The 15425-nt window shown below is 49.9% G+C and overlaps 1 protein-coding gene across 1 annotated transcript in view; it reads right to left on the reverse strand.

Moving 5' to 3' along the window:
- Positions 1 to 15205, reverse strand: part of dnm1b (dynamin 1b) — a 265941-nt gene extending 250736 nt beyond the window's left edge. The window contains exon 1 of the mRNA XM_078227525.1: positions 15015 to 15205. Coding sequence (XP_078083651.1) covers positions 15015 to 15205 — 191 coding nt within the window. The remainder of the gene's footprint in view (positions 1 to 15014) is intronic.
- Between the last annotated feature and the right edge of the window lie 220 nt (positions 15206 to 15425).

Raw genomic sequence — 15425 nt, forward strand, 5'->3', positions numbered from 1 at the left:
GCCCATCGAGTCTGCGCCGACCACATTCCCACCCAGGCCCTACCCCCATATCCCTACATATTTTACCCACTAATCCCTCTAATCTACGCATCCCAGGACACTAAGGGGCAATTTTAGCTTTGCCAATCAACCTAACCCGCACATCTTTGGACTGTGGGAGGAAACCGGAGCACCCGGAGGAAACCCACGCAGACACAAGGAGAATGTGCAAACTCCACACAGACGGTGACCCGAGCCGGGAATCGAACCCAGGTCCCTGGAGCTGTGAAGCAGCAGTGCTAACCACTGTGCTACCGTGCCGCCCCTGGAATTAATTGGAATCGTGCGGGATTCGGACTCATCCCACCTGCATTCTCTTGGAACATCTAATCCCGTCTCCCAGGGAATCCGAATCCACCCCATCCTCAAACTCACCCTCACGGGCAACTGAAAATTCAACCTCCATCGTCTAAAAATCAGACCAAAAGTGGCCAATTGGTTGGGGACATTGAAAGAACTCGTGAACCCACCACAATACCTTCTGGGAGAAATGAGAGGCAACTGGCATTTGCTGCAAGTGCTGTGTGTCAGAATTGAACGGTAGGGGAAATTTAAAAAAAAGAGAATGAATTAGAAATTTCCCCATTTAAAAATATTTTATTCAGTCATGAAAACAAGATCCTTCAGCCAAGTTAGAGTCTTGGCCAGTCAACTTCTAATGAGCCTATCTCGAGCTGTAGTGCTGAGCCAAAAATAAAATTGGACATCTGAAATTAAAGAATTGGACACTCTAAATTAAGCTGCAGTCAGTTCCAGCAATGAGCATACAGAAAATTGGACCCGGCCATCATTCGAATATACAGAACTCAGACAGGCTGGCGGGACATGTCTGGATCCGCCCTGTCAATAACCCATCATTTGGTTTGATTTATTATTGTCACATGTATTAGTAAACAGTGAAAAGTATTGGTTCTTGCGCGCTACACAGACAAAGCATACCATTCATAGAGAAGGAAACGAGAGAGTGCAGAATGTAGTGTTACAGTCATAGCTAGGGTGTAGAGAAAGATCAGCTTACTATAAGGTAGGTCTTTTCAACAGTCTAACGGCAGTAGGGAAGAAGCTGTTCTCGAGTTGGTTGCTACGTGGCCTCAGACTTTCGTATCTTTTTCCCGACGGAAGAGAGAATGTCCGGGGTGTGTGGGGTCCTTAATTATGCTGGCTGCTTTTCCGAAGCAGTGAGAAGTACGAGTGGCCCATTCAAGATGGGTGGCACGGTGACACAGTGGTTAGCACCGCTGCCTCACAGCGCCAGGGACCTGGGTTCGATTCCCGGCTTGGGTCACTGTCTGTGCGGAGTTTGCACGTTCTCCCCGTGTCTGCGTGGATTTCCTCCGGGTACTCCGGTTTCCTCCCACAGTCTGAAAAACGTGCTGGTTAGGTGGATTGGCCGTGCTAAATTCTCCCTCAGTGTACCCGAACAGGTGCCAGGGTGTGGCGACTAGGGGATTTTCACAGTAACTTCATTGCAGTGTTAATGTAAGACTACTTGTGACACTAATAAATAAACTTTAAAGTGATCATCGCTCCTATTTGATATGCACGGGCCTACTGTCCGCAGCCTAGATGGGGCCAGACTCCAAGGCACCCGGAGTGGGCTCAAGTGTCCTGTCAGCAGGTCATCAACTAGACCACTGGGTGCTGAGACCACCCTCCCCCCTCCCGAGACCCCATTGGCAGAAGGCCAAGGGCAGGTAGAGAAAGCACGAGGCCACAGGGGGGTAAAAATAGGCACTCCGACATCTTGGGAGCGAAGACTCGAGACAGGAAGCGACCGAGACCAGATCAGAGAAGGAACCACCAAGCAACAGCCAGCAAGAACCACCTTCGCAGAGAGGAACCAGAGGGACTCACAGACCGGATCTACAACCTACCAAGCCATCCTTACGGGTAGTATAGCTGAATCCTGGCTGTTTCTTGTATACTTAGTAAAGCAAAGTAAAGTTTATTTATTAGCCACAAGTAGGCTTATATTAACACCATGAAAATCCCCTAGTCACCACGCTCCGGTGCCTGTTCGGGTACACTGAGGGAGAATTTAGCACGACCAATGCACCTAACCAGCACGTCTTTCAGACTGTGGGAGGAAACCGGAACACCCAGAAGAAACCCACGCAGACACGGGGAGAACGTGCAAACTCTGCACAGACAGTGACCCAAGCCAGGAATCGAACCCGGGTCCCTGACACTGTGAGGCAGCAGTGCTAACGACTGCCCCACCAGGCTGCCCATAGTGGGTAATTTATGGGTTAACTGTATTTAATAAAGTTTGTTGCGTTATATATCCGCGTCCGTACTTTGTTCTTCTCATTAACAAAGGCACCTGGGTAAAATTTTGACTGAGAAGCTGTTTGAAGTATCTGAATTGGAAAGATACAACAGAGTGATAAATCTTCAAATCTACCAGCACTGGACAATCTTTACACAGTGGGTAACCGGCTCACATTCCTAAGGGGGCCGGAAGTTCCGTAACACAGGAGGCTGGTACAGTTATTCATCACACCAGCAAATAGAATAATAAACTGCACACGTCCAAATTTTAACTTGATGTATTACAGCCCCTGTGCAAAGGGAGTTTTTTTTTAAAAAACCCCACTGGATTTAATGTTGGATTAGACTGCAGTTTGTGAGGCATCGCTCCCTTCTCCAATTCCCTGGGAAGGACTCCTCTTGGGAAGCTTCATAAAGAACCTACAGGAAGGAAAGCAAGGAGGAAGGAAAGGAGATGATCGGTCAGGCGATACCAAGGCTGGGAGAGAGGAGAGCGAGACATCAAAGTGACCCTCACCCAACCCCCACTTCCCCCGCTCTGCCATCTCAGCTGATGAAGCACGACCTACTTCCTTCCTGGGTTTGCAACAAATGGCACAGGGCAGAGCGTGAATCAATGCAGCCATTGGGAAGAGAGGTCTAAGGTCATTCTGGTTGGAAGCGTGGCCTGCCTCCCAACCACTTACACGAGGTATGTTGTGATCCGTTAAGAAGTAACTCCATCACCACCTCAACTTAAATGGAATTGATTTTCTCAGAGAGCGCGCACTGGGAGGCTATGGTTTTTTTAAATTCATTCGTGGGACATGGGCATCACTGGCTGGCCAGCATTTATTGCCCATCCCTCGTTGCCTGAGAGTCAACCACATTGCTGTGGCTCTGGAGTCACATGTAGGCCAGACCAGGTAAGGATGGCAGATTTCCTTCCCTAAAGGACATTAGTGAACCAGATGGGTTTTTCCGACTATCGACAATGGTTTCATGGTCATCAGTAGATTCTTAATTCCAGATATTTTTAACTGAATTAAAATTCCACCATCTGCCATGGCGGGATTTGAACCCAGGTCCCCAGAACATTAGTTGAGTTTCTGGATTAATAGTCTAGTGATAATACCACTAGGCCATCGCCTTCCCATTTAAGTCACAAAGCTGTGGGTTCAAGCCCCATTCTAGAGGTTGGGTCAAAGCCCCTGGCTGAGAAGCCAGTGCAACACTGTGTGAGTGCCACACTGCCACTGCAGCCCGTCCTTTGGGTGAGTTGTACACTAAGTCCTCATCTGATCCCTTAAGTGGACGGAAAAGAACCTATAGAGGGAAGGGAGCGATGGGGCGGGAAGGGAGTAGACTGAGTTATCCCCAGCCAACTCATCAATATTTATTTCCAAATCAACATCACTAAAAGTAGATCAGCTGCTCAGAACGAGGAAAAATGTCTTCCTCAACACTAGCGGAAGTTTTAAAAAAGTTTTCTGCTGCACGGTTGGGGCCGAGATTGTGGCAAGGACCAGATTCCCCCCAATTCTCCTGCCAGCTTGAGAATATCACACTGTAATAAGTCCCCAGAGGCAGAAGTCCCTTCACCAAAATCCTTTTATTTACAAGTCTGATAACAGCATACAGAGTGCTTTCAGTTCGCAGGCTACACTAGGAGTCCCAGAGGAACTGACACCTGGTTAAATACAAAACAAGAGGCTCCCTGATTAGCCCATCAACTTGGTTCTTAATCAGGGAGTTCATATTCCAATAGGCCCACCTCAATTGCCTGATTAATGTCGTTACACACACCCTGCCCTTTAATAAAATCTGCAAACCAGGATAACTATGTCATGCAGAATGGGCGACACAGTGGCACAGTGGTTAGCACTGCTGCCGCACAGCGCCAGGGACCCGGGTTCAATTCCGGTCTCAGGTTGCTCTGTACAGAGTACGCACGTTCTCCCTGTGTCTGCATGGGGGTGCTCCGGTTTCCTCCCACACTCCAAAGATTTGTTGGTTAAGTGGATTGGCCATGCTAAATTGTCCTTTAGTGTCCCAAGATGTGCAGGTTAGACGGATCAGTCATGGTAAATACATGAGGTTATGGGGATAGGGCTGGCGGGAAGGGTGGGAGGGCCTGGGTAAGATGCTCTTTCAGAGAGTCGGTGTAGACTCAATGGGCCGAATAGCCTCCTTCTGCACTGCAGGAATTTTAGGATCACATTACCATTTGTGAGGGCCTTGTTTATGACAATTAGTTGCAGCATTTCCCACATTATAACAGTGCCTACATTTTGAAAGTAGCTCATTGTCTGCAATGTACTTTGCGAGTACATGACTGATTGACAGAGATCTTCATGCGAAGCAGCAGCCGATTTTGTCCGTCTTCTATCACCCTGAACACTGGTTTGTTGGCAGGAACGCATTTGGCCAGTAGAGCTTGCGATGCACCACTCTAATCTACACCCACCTTGCCCAACCACAGTGAAGAGTTAACGCGGGCAGTGGTTGATGGGCAGATGGGCTAACTCCAGGATCGCCGAGCTGGCAGTGTGTGGGACAGCTGGCCTTCACCATAAGCCTTTACTTAAAGAGCTCACAAGATGGAGGGGGGTGGGGGTGGAGTGTGTGGGGGAGGAGAGAGAGAGAGAGACAACAGAAAGATTCAAAGGATATTGCAGCAACAATAGAAACCAAATGAAACAAGGATAATGAACCTGGAAGCAAAAGGTCAGCAGAGAAATAATGAACAAGTCATTTAGAAAAACTGAAGAAGCAACTCTTTAAAAAAAACAATTTGCTCCTTAGGTTTCCCAAAGCCCTGAACTGGAGCAGGAAAAATAGATCATCTCTCCCTCTCAACACCGCTCAAAAAACAGGTCCCAAAACTACCCTAACGACCCAGTCCAAAATGTTCGAAATGGAAAGTTTCTTTACCGAGGCATTGTGTCACAAAAAGGTCATTATTGAAGCAAGTGAATGAGGAATTGATTTTTTAAAAATCGCACAAAGGTATTTTCTTTCTGAAGGTGCAGAGCAGAGAACCTACCCCCACCCGCCCGCACCCCCACTAAGTATTGCTTCTTGTGCACTATACAGACAAAGCATACCGTTCATAGAGGAGGAAAAGAGCGGGTGCAGAATGTAGTTTTACAGTCATAGCTAGGGTGTAGAGAAAGATCAACTTAATGCAAGGTAGAGAGAGAGAGAGGTGGGGAGGGGGCAGAGCAAGAGAGAGGTGGGGAGGGGGCAGAGCGAGAGAGAGGTGGGGAGGGGGCAGAGCGCGAGAGAGGTGGGGAGGGGGCAGAGCGAGAGAGAGAGAGAGAGAGAGGTGGGGAGGGGGCAGAGAGAGAGAGAGGTGGGGAGGGGGCAGAGCGAGAGAGAGGTGGGGAGGGGGCAGAGCGAGAGAGAGGTGGGGAGGGGGCAGAGCGAGAGAGAGGTGGGGAGGGGGCAGAGCGAGAGAGAGAGAGAGAGAGAGAGGTGGGGAGGGGGCAGAGAGAGAGAGAGGTGGGGAGGGGGCAGAGAGAGAGAGGTGGGGAGGGGGCAGAGAGAGAGAGAGAGGTGGGGAGGGGACAGAGAGAGAGAGAGAGAGACAGATGTGGGGAGGGGGGGGGGAAGAGGGGGAGAGAGAATAGCAGATGTTCGGGAGGAAATTCCAGAATTTGGATGGCGCAGTTAATGATATTAATAATACAATTAACAACTGGATTGGTAACCCAGAGTTAAGCTTACATGGCAACAGTCCAAATCCCAGGGGGTTTAAATTGACTAAATCTGGAATTCTAAGGTAATGTTGATCATGAAACAGCCAGATGACTATAAAGGCCCACAGGAAAAGTCTGCCATCCATCGCTGTGGCATCAGGCATGCCCAGTTATGTGGTTGATTGTTACCTGCTCCCTGAGTGAGCTAACAAACCACTGGGTTACAGGAAACCACAGGAAAGTTGAAGAAAGTCCTTGCAGGTGGACCTATAAGTAATGGTTCAAGAAGGTGATGAAATAAAGGATATTTCTAGAGTGACAGTAAGTGCTGGCTTTGCCAGGGACACTTCCACTCCAGGAGAAAATGATGAAAAACAAACAATGGCGAGCTTGATGGGAGGAGATGATGAACAACAGGTCAGTGTTAGTGAAATGCAGAGTTGTGGCATGATTGCGGACACTGCACTGTCCAACAACCTGTCCTGGTCCCCCCCATTCCGACACTGTAGTTAGGAAAGCCCACCAACACCTCTACTGTCTCAGAAGACGAAGGAAATTTGGAGTGTCAGCTACAACTGTCACCAACTTTTACAGATGCGCCATAGAAAGCATTCTTTCTGGTTGTATCATAGCTTGGTATGGCTCCTGCTCTGACCAAGACCGCAAGAAAATACAAAAGGTCATGAGTGTAGACCAGTCCATCACACAAACCAGCCTCCCATCCATTGACTCTGTCTACACATCCCACTGCCTCGGAAAAGTAGCCAGCATAATCAAGGACCCCACGCACCCCGGACATTCTCTCTTCCACCTTCTTCTGTCGGGAAAAAGATAAAGTCTGAGGTCACGTGCCAACGGACTCAAGAACAGCTTCTTCCCTGCTGCTGTCAGACTTTTGAATGGACCTACCTCGCATTAAGTTGACCTTTCTCTACACCCTAGCCATGATGGTAACACTACATTCTGCACTCTCTCCTTTCCTTCTCTATGAACAGTATGCTTTGTCTGTATAGCGCGCAAGAAACAATACTTTTCACTGTATACTAATACATGTGGCAATAATAAATGATGTGGAGATGCCGGCGTTGGACTGGGGTGGGCACAGTAAGAAGTCTCACAACACCAGGTTAAAGTCCAACAGGTTTATTTGGAATCAAGTGCTTTCGAAGCACTGCTCCTTCAGCAGGTGAGTGAAGAGTTGGGTTCACAAACATGGCACATATAGACAATAATAAATCAAATCAAATCAAAGGACGCGACCTGTCAGCATTCAGAAAACTGCTTCCGACACAGTGCACAAGCTGTTTATGTTTTTAAAATAGGATTCGGAACACAAACCCAGCTTGCATGACTCATGTTCTTTACGTGAGTCCTTAAACTCGAAAGGGAGGAAGGGAGAGAGAGAGAAAGAGAGAGAGAAGAAACAAAGATATTTACGTGATGCGCTTCATGATTTCAGGTCCCAACGGGAACCAATAAAGAAATCCAAGATGACACTGGAGCGTGGCAATTTCTTGCAAGCAGTGCCCAGCATACACTCTAATTCTATCTTTTATCTTACCCTATTCTAACTCTTTCCACAGTCTAGCTATGACTGTAACACTACATTCTGCACGTCTCCTTTCCTTCTCTATGAACGGTATGCTTTGTCTGTATAGCGCGCAAGAAACAATACTTTTCACTGTATACTAACACATGTGACAATAATAAATCAAATCAAATCCAATACATCTGAAGTGGAGTCACTGTGGTATTGTAGGAAACTCAGCAGCCAATTTGTGCACAGCAAGCTCCCAAACCGAACAAAAATGTGATTTATGACCCAACAATCTGCGATGCTGATTGAGGGATGAATATTGGCCAAGATACTCGGGATAACACCCACCCCCCTCCCCCCGACCCACTTTGCCTTAAACCAGCGCCATGGGATCGGTTATCTAAGCAGGCAGCCAGAGCCTCAGTTGAACACTTTGGTCGGAATTCTCCGACTGTTCTCGCCCCCGCGGTTGCCGCCAGCGACAATGGAGAATTTGGCGCTCAGCCAAATCTCCGTTCACTGCAGCAGGCCTGGACAATGGAAGCCCAATCCATCACGCAAACCAGCCTCCCATCCATTGACTCTGTCTACAGTTCCCGCTGCCTCGGCAAAGCAGCCAGCATAATTAAGGACCCCACGCACCCCGGACATTCTCTCTTCCACCTTCTTCCGTTGGGAAAAAGATACAAAAGTCTGAGGTCACGTACCAACCGACTCAAGAACAGCTTCTTCCCTGCTGCTGTCAGACTTTTGAATGGACTTACCTCGCTGTGGTGAACCATCGTTGGTTCACCACTGGGGTTTGTTACTATGTTACTGTTGGGCTAGGGTGTTGTTACTGTGGGGGTTGTACTATGTTGTTGGGTTAGGGTGTTTACCTGTTATAAGAGTTATCATGGCACATTCCAGTGGGGTCCCGCCTCCGGTGACGAGGTATAAGACCCCCTGCTCCGGCAGGACCCCTTCAGTCTGAACTGGTGTATTCGTGTTAGTAGTTCCATTGTTACTTTATTAAAGCCTTCAATACCGAAGCCTTGGTTCCATGTGCTTATTGACGCGCATCAATTTAATAAAGTAAACAGAAAACTCACAACTGTGCAACAAGAAGAAAAAACAGAGAGTATGGAACAGATTCTAAAACCGGATCGTCTGACACTGGACCCACGTGCGGTCGGCGCAGCTAACACATTCGACCATTGGTGGAAGTGCTTTGAGGACTACCTGGCAGCCTCGGTAGCTATCACTACGGACAGTGATAGACTCCAGGTCCTCCACGCAAGGGTAAGCGACACGATTTACCTAGCCATTCGTGCAGCTCCCACTTACCAGGGTGCCGTCGAGCTCCTAAAGAAAAGATACACTATGCCACCCAACGAGATACATGCTCGTTACCTCCTCGCTGCACGACGTCGGCAGTCGGGCGAAACCATGGAGGATTATGCCAATGAGCTCCTGCAGCTTGCCAGGGGTTGCGACTGTAAGGACGTCTCCGCCGAACAGTATATGTACGACCTCGCCCGAGACGCGTTCGTAGCAGGGGTAGGGTCCTCGTACATCAGGCTTAAATTGCTAGAAAAGGGGAAACTCAACTTGACCCAGGCAATGGAGATGGCCGTGAGGTTGGAGGCGGCGTCGAAGAGCTTGGCGCTGTACCCCGAGGACCACGTGCAGTCAACGTGGTTGGAGCAAGCTCAGCTCCCTCCTCGCCCCGCGAACCCGCGCTCCCAGATCGATTCGACGACGGCGGCAGCTCCAGGTGGCCAGCGATGCTATTTTTGTGGAGGGGCCAAGCATCCACGGCAACAGTGTCCGGCAAGAACGGCAATCTGCAGCCAGTGCGGTAAAAAAGGCCACTACGGCAAAGTCTGCAGGTCCAAACCTAAAAACGGCAGTGCAGCTTGTAACCCTCCAGAACGGAGACCATCTCTTTCGGCGTCGCAGTACCCACGAGGTCCGACCACGTGCGATCTCAGGACGGCGCCATCGTGGCAGACAGAGGAGGAGGAAGACCACCAGGAGTCGCTGCGCTTGGCGCCCTCGCCCACGTGCGATTCATGGGGGCGGCCATCATGGTCCACGACGACTAGGAGCGACCAGCAGGGGTCCTCAGCATCCACATCGGCAGCATGCAGTGACGCCCAGGGGCCAACGGTGGCGTCGATCTCCCTGGATCAGACCAGGCATTACAGACTGGAACATTCTATGATGGAGGTAAAGGTTAGTGGCAGAACTGTGAATTGTCTGTTTGACAATGGAAGCACCGAAAGTTTCATACACCCTGAAACTGCTAAAAGGTGTGGACTCCGGATTCTCCCTGCCAAACAGACAATTTCCATGGCATCACGGTCCCGGTCTGTACCGATCCAAGGACGATGTATGGTAACTCTTGAGGTACAGGGCAGAATTTACGAGCAATACAGGCTCCTTGTGCTACCTCACCTTTGCGCGCCAATTCTCCTCGGACTAAACTTTATGGTCCACATGAAGAGTGTGATCCTACAGTACGGTGGGCCACTCCCTTCACTGGCAGTAGGGAATCAGCCGCAGCCTCCAAATTGCCCAAAGCGCCCCGCGTGCAATTTATCCACCCTGAAGATCACGACACCATCCCTTTTTAAAAATCTGGTACCTGGCTGCAAGCCCATCGCTACTAAAAGTAGGCGTTACAGCGCTGAGGACCGGATCTTTATTAGATCTGAGGTTCAGCGGCTCCTCAAGGAAGGGATCATACAGGCCAGTGCTAGTCCGTGGAGAGCGCAGGTCGTGGTAGTCAAAAGCGGGAACAAACCTCGGATGGTCATCGACTATAGTCAGACCATTAATAGATACACGCAGCTGGATGCGTATCCTCTCCCGCGCATTTCTGATATGGTCAATCAGATTGCGCAGTACCGAGTGTTTTCTACCATAGACCTTAAGTCCGCCTACCATCAACTCCCCATCCGCCCAGAGGACCGACAATATACGGCTTTTGAGGCGGATGGTCGGCTATACCAATTCCTCAGGGTTCCATTTGGTGTCACCAATGGGGTCTCGGTCTTCCAGCGTGCTATGGACCGAATGGTGGACCAGAACGGGTTGCGGGCTACCTTCCCGTACCTGGATAACGTCACCATCTGCGGCCATGACCAGCAGGACCACGACACGAATCTCCAACACTTTCTGCGCACTGCATCTCGCCTGAATCTGACCTATAACAGGGAGAAGTGCGTATTCCGTACGCGTAGGTTAGCCATCCTCGGATACGTGGTGGAAAACGGGGTCATTGGCCCTGATGCAGACCGTATGCGCCCACTCACTGAACTTCCCTTGCCCGCTAGCACGAAAGCACTGAGGAGATGCCTCGGGTTTTTTTCATATTATGCACAGTGGGTCCCCAACTACGCGGACAAAGCTCGTCCGCTCATTAAGTCCACGACCTTTCCACTTACGCCGGAGGCCCAATTGGCCTTCAAGGTTTTTAAGAGCGACATCTCGAAAGCCACGATGCACGCGGTGGATGAATCCATCCCTTTCCAGGTGGAGAGTGATGCATCTGACTTCGCCCTAGCCGCCACACTAAACCAGGCAGGCAGGCCCGTCGCGTTTTTTTCCCGCACCCTTCAAGGCCCAGAACTTCGGCACTCAGCAGTGGAAAAGGAGGCTCAGGCCATTGTGGAGGCAGTCAGACACTGGCGCCATTACCTGCAGGTAAGCGGTTCACCCTGATCACGGATCAACGATCCGTGGCGTTTATGTTCAGTAACACGCAGAGGGGCAAGATCAAGAACGATAAGATCTTGCGGTGGAGAATTGAGCTCTCCACCTATAATTACGATATTATGTATCGTCCAGGGAAGCTCAATGAGCCCTCGGATGCCCTCTCGCGCAGAACATGCGCCATCATGCAGGAGGACCGCTTGAAGGCTCTCCACAATGATCTGTGTCATCCTGGAGTCACCAGACTCTACCACTTCATCAAAGCCCGCAACCTGCCTTACTCGGTGGAGGATGTCAGGTCAGTGACTAGAAGCTGTCGGATTTGCGCAGAATGCAAACCACACTTTTATCGACCAGACCGGGCACAATTGGTCAAGGCCACTCGCCCTTTTGAGAGGCTGAGTGTGGATTTTAAGGGCCCCCTTCCCTCAACGGACCGGAATGTCTATTTTCTCAACATAATAGACGAGTATTCCCGGTTTCCGTTTGTTTTCCCCTGTGCGGACACGTCAACTGCCACCGTCATTAAGGTTTTCAGTGAACTTTTTACCCTGTTCGGGTATCCCTGCTACATTCATAGCGACAGGGGCTCGTCGTTCATGAGCAACGACTTGAGGCAATTCCTGCTCTCATTCGGGATTGCCTCTAGTAGAACCACGAGCTACAACCCTAGGGGTAACGGACAGGTGGAAAGGGAGAATGCTACAGTCTGGAAGGCTGTCCTACTGGCACTGAAATCCAGGGGCCTTCCAGTCTCCCGTTGGCAGGAGGTCCTTCCAAATGCGCTCCATTCTATCCGCTCCCTCCTGTGTACGGCAACCAATGCTACTCCCCACGAGAGGATGTTCTCATTCCCTCGGAAGTCGTCCTCGGGGACCTCATTGCCAGCCTGGTTGACGTACCCAGGACCCGTCCTTCTGCGGCGCCATGTGAGGGCTCGCAAGTCCGACCCCTTGGTCGAACCGGTCCAACTCCTCCACGCCAACCCTCAGTATGCCTATGTGGCATATCCTGACGGGCGAGAGGACACTGTCTCCATTAGAGACCTGGCGCCCGCAGGGGACGTAGCAACTCCTGTCGCTCCTATTCCCCCAGTCACGAATCCACTACTCCTCATTACTTCCCCAGACGTGGCGCAGTCAGCACCGGGACCAGTGCATAACACTTTTACTCCCATGTACAGCTTGCCTGAGACTCGGAGATCGGCGCCACCATCATCATCACCACCACCACTACCACCAAACGTTCCAGGATCCCCTGCACCATCGCCTCACCAGGGCCGGCCGGCCCGGGAGTCCTTGAGGGGACAGCCAGACATTGCTTTGGAAAGAGCGCCACCACAAGCACCTGCTCCGGTTTCGCAACCGGTGTTGAGGAGATCGGCACCTGCTCCGGTTTCGCAACCGGTGTTGAGGAGATCGCAGCGTCGGTGCGGTCCTCCAGACCGTCTGGACTTGTGAATCCTGTGATTTTTCTGTTATTGTCTGTTTATATGACCTGTTTTTCGTCCACCCCGCCACCTTTTGTTCTTAAAGGAGGGGTGAATGTGGTGAACCATCGTTGGTTCACCACTGGGGTTTGTTACTATGTTACTGTTGGGCTAGGGTGTTGTTACTGTGGGGGTTGTACTATGTTGTTGGGTTAGGGTGTTTACCTGTTATAAGAGTTATCATGGCACATTCCAGTGGGGTCCCGCCTCCGGTGACGAGGTATAAGACCCCCTGCTCCGGCAGGACCCCTTCAGTCTGAACTGGTGTATTCGTGTTAGTAGTTCCATTGTTACTTTATTAAAGCCTTCAATACCGAAGCCTTGGTTCCATGTGCTTATTGACGCGCATCACTCGCATTAAGTTGATCTTTCTCTACACCCCAGCTATGACTGTAACACTACATTCTGCACTCTCTCCTTTTCTTCTCTATGAACGGTATGCTTTGTCTGTATAACGCGCAAGAAACAATACTTTTCACTGTATACTAATACATGTGACAATAATAAACCAAATCAAAATCAATCCCAGCTGCGGGCGAGGTCAGAGAATCTGGACCCTCTTTGGGAAACAGCACCACTGGCAGTGCAGCACTCCCTCAATACTGCACTGGATGGCTTTTTCTAAAACTTCTCTCAGGGGTGTGAGCGTCTCTTGGCAAGGCTGGCATTTGCTTCACATCCCTCATTGCCCTTGAACTGAGTGGCTAGTTGCACCATTTCCAGAGGGTAGGTTAAGAGTCAACCACATTGCTGTGGCTCTGGAGTCACATGTAGTCCAGACCAGGTAAGGACGGCAGATTTCCTTCCCTAATGGACATTAGTGAACCAGATGGGATTTCTTTTTACAACACCAGGTGGCACAGTGGTTAGCACTGCTGCCTCACAGTGCCAGGGACCCAGGTTCAATTCCAGCCTCAGGTCACTGTCTGTGTGGCGTTTGCACATTCTCCCCGTGTCTGTGTGGGTTTCCTCCGGGTGCTCCGGTTTCCTCCCACAGTCCGAAAGATGTGCGGGTTAGGTGGATTGGCCATGCTAGATTGCCCCTCAGTGTCAGGGGGATCAGCAGGGTAAATATGTGGGGTTACGGGAATAGGGTTTGGGTGGGATTGTGGTCGGTGCAGACTCGATGGGCTGAATGGCCGCTTTCTGCACTGTAGGGGCTCTATGAACCGATGAATGTTGTGTGGTCACCTCTGCTGAGGCTAGCTTTAGATTCCAGATTTAATATTTGAATTTAAATTCAGTCAGCTGATGTGGTGGGATTGGAACTTGTTTCCCTGAACACTTGCCTGAGATCAGGATTGCTAGTCTAATGATGTTATCACAATGCCACCAGTTATTGGAGAGGCGGGGATGGGTGGTTGCAGTCAGATGTTTGATGATTTTTGCAAGTTGATTCCTCAGACTGCCGGCTCACAGCCCGGGGGCACTCATTGACCAACAGGCTGCCCCACTAACCTTTACATATTGCCTCCCTCATCATTCTGAACTTACTCTTCATAAGACACCAGTCATAATTCCCTGCAGTACACTGCACGTTCCTAACCCCATCCAATCTTTCGATGAGGTTATCACACACAGACTCAAATCAGAGATTCATTTTTGATTTGATTTATTATTGTCACATGTATTGGTATACAGTGAAAAGTATTGTTTCTTGCACGTTATACAGACAAAGCGTACCGTTCATAGAGAAGGAAAGGAGAGAGTGCAGAATGTAGTTTTGCAGTCATAGCTAGGGTGTAGAGAAAGATCAACTTAATGCGCGGTAGGTCTATTCAAAACTCTGACGGCAGCAGGGAAGAAGCTGTTCGGGAGTCGGTTGGTACGTGACCTCAGACTTTTGTATCTTTTTCCCGACGGAAGAGAATGTCCGGGGTGCGTGGAGTCCTTAATTATGCTGGCTGCTTTTCCGAAGTGTAGACAGAGTCAATGGATGGGAGGCTGGTTTGCGTGAGGGACTGGGCTTTTTTCACAGTCCTTTTTACAGCAAAGGAGATGCCCATTTGGCCCATCAGGCTTATACAAGCCCTCAGAAAAGGTGTTCCAATTAGTCCTTCACTTCTACCCATTCCCCCTCCATTGTCCTGCAAATATTTTCCATTTCAAGTCTATAGCCAACCCCTTTGGAAGTCCCACTCCAGTCTGCTTCTGTGGGACAATACCTTCCCCAGCACAAAAATTCACTTGTATAAAAAAAATGATTCCTCTCATCTTCTCCCACAGCCATTATTTTGTCAAACAATTATCCTAAAATCAGTGTCTTCTGAATTTCGACCTTACCACCAGCAGAAATTACTTCTCCATATTTACTCCGTCAAAATCCTTCCGGATGTTGAAAGCTTCTCTGAACCTACAAGAAATCTCCCCTGAATCTGCTCCAAAGACAGCAATCGCGGCTTCTCCGGATCTCTCCATGAACTCCCTCATCCCTGGCACCATTCTATCCAGCTCATCAACTAAAAACACCGGCCAAAACTTTCCGTCCATTCCCGCCGGTGAGATCTTCTGGTTACCAATGGTGATTCTCCCCCCCGCCCACCAGCACGCCACGTTCGCAAGTGGCAGAGAGCGCAGGGCACACAAAGCCCCCCCATGGACATCAGCAAGATCGGAAAATCCCACTGCCAGACAATGATGGGTCATCTTCTGCCACGGGAAAATAGTCTTGTGGGGGAAAGAGGTGTCTGGAAAATGCCGCTTGTTAATT

This window comes from Mustelus asterias, chromosome 13 (assembly GCF_964213995.1).
Source record: "Mustelus asterias chromosome 13, sMusAst1.hap1.1, whole genome shotgun sequence".
In the NCBI taxonomy this organism is placed as follows: Eukaryota; Metazoa; Chordata; class Chondrichthyes; order Carcharhiniformes; family Triakidae; genus Mustelus; species Mustelus asterias.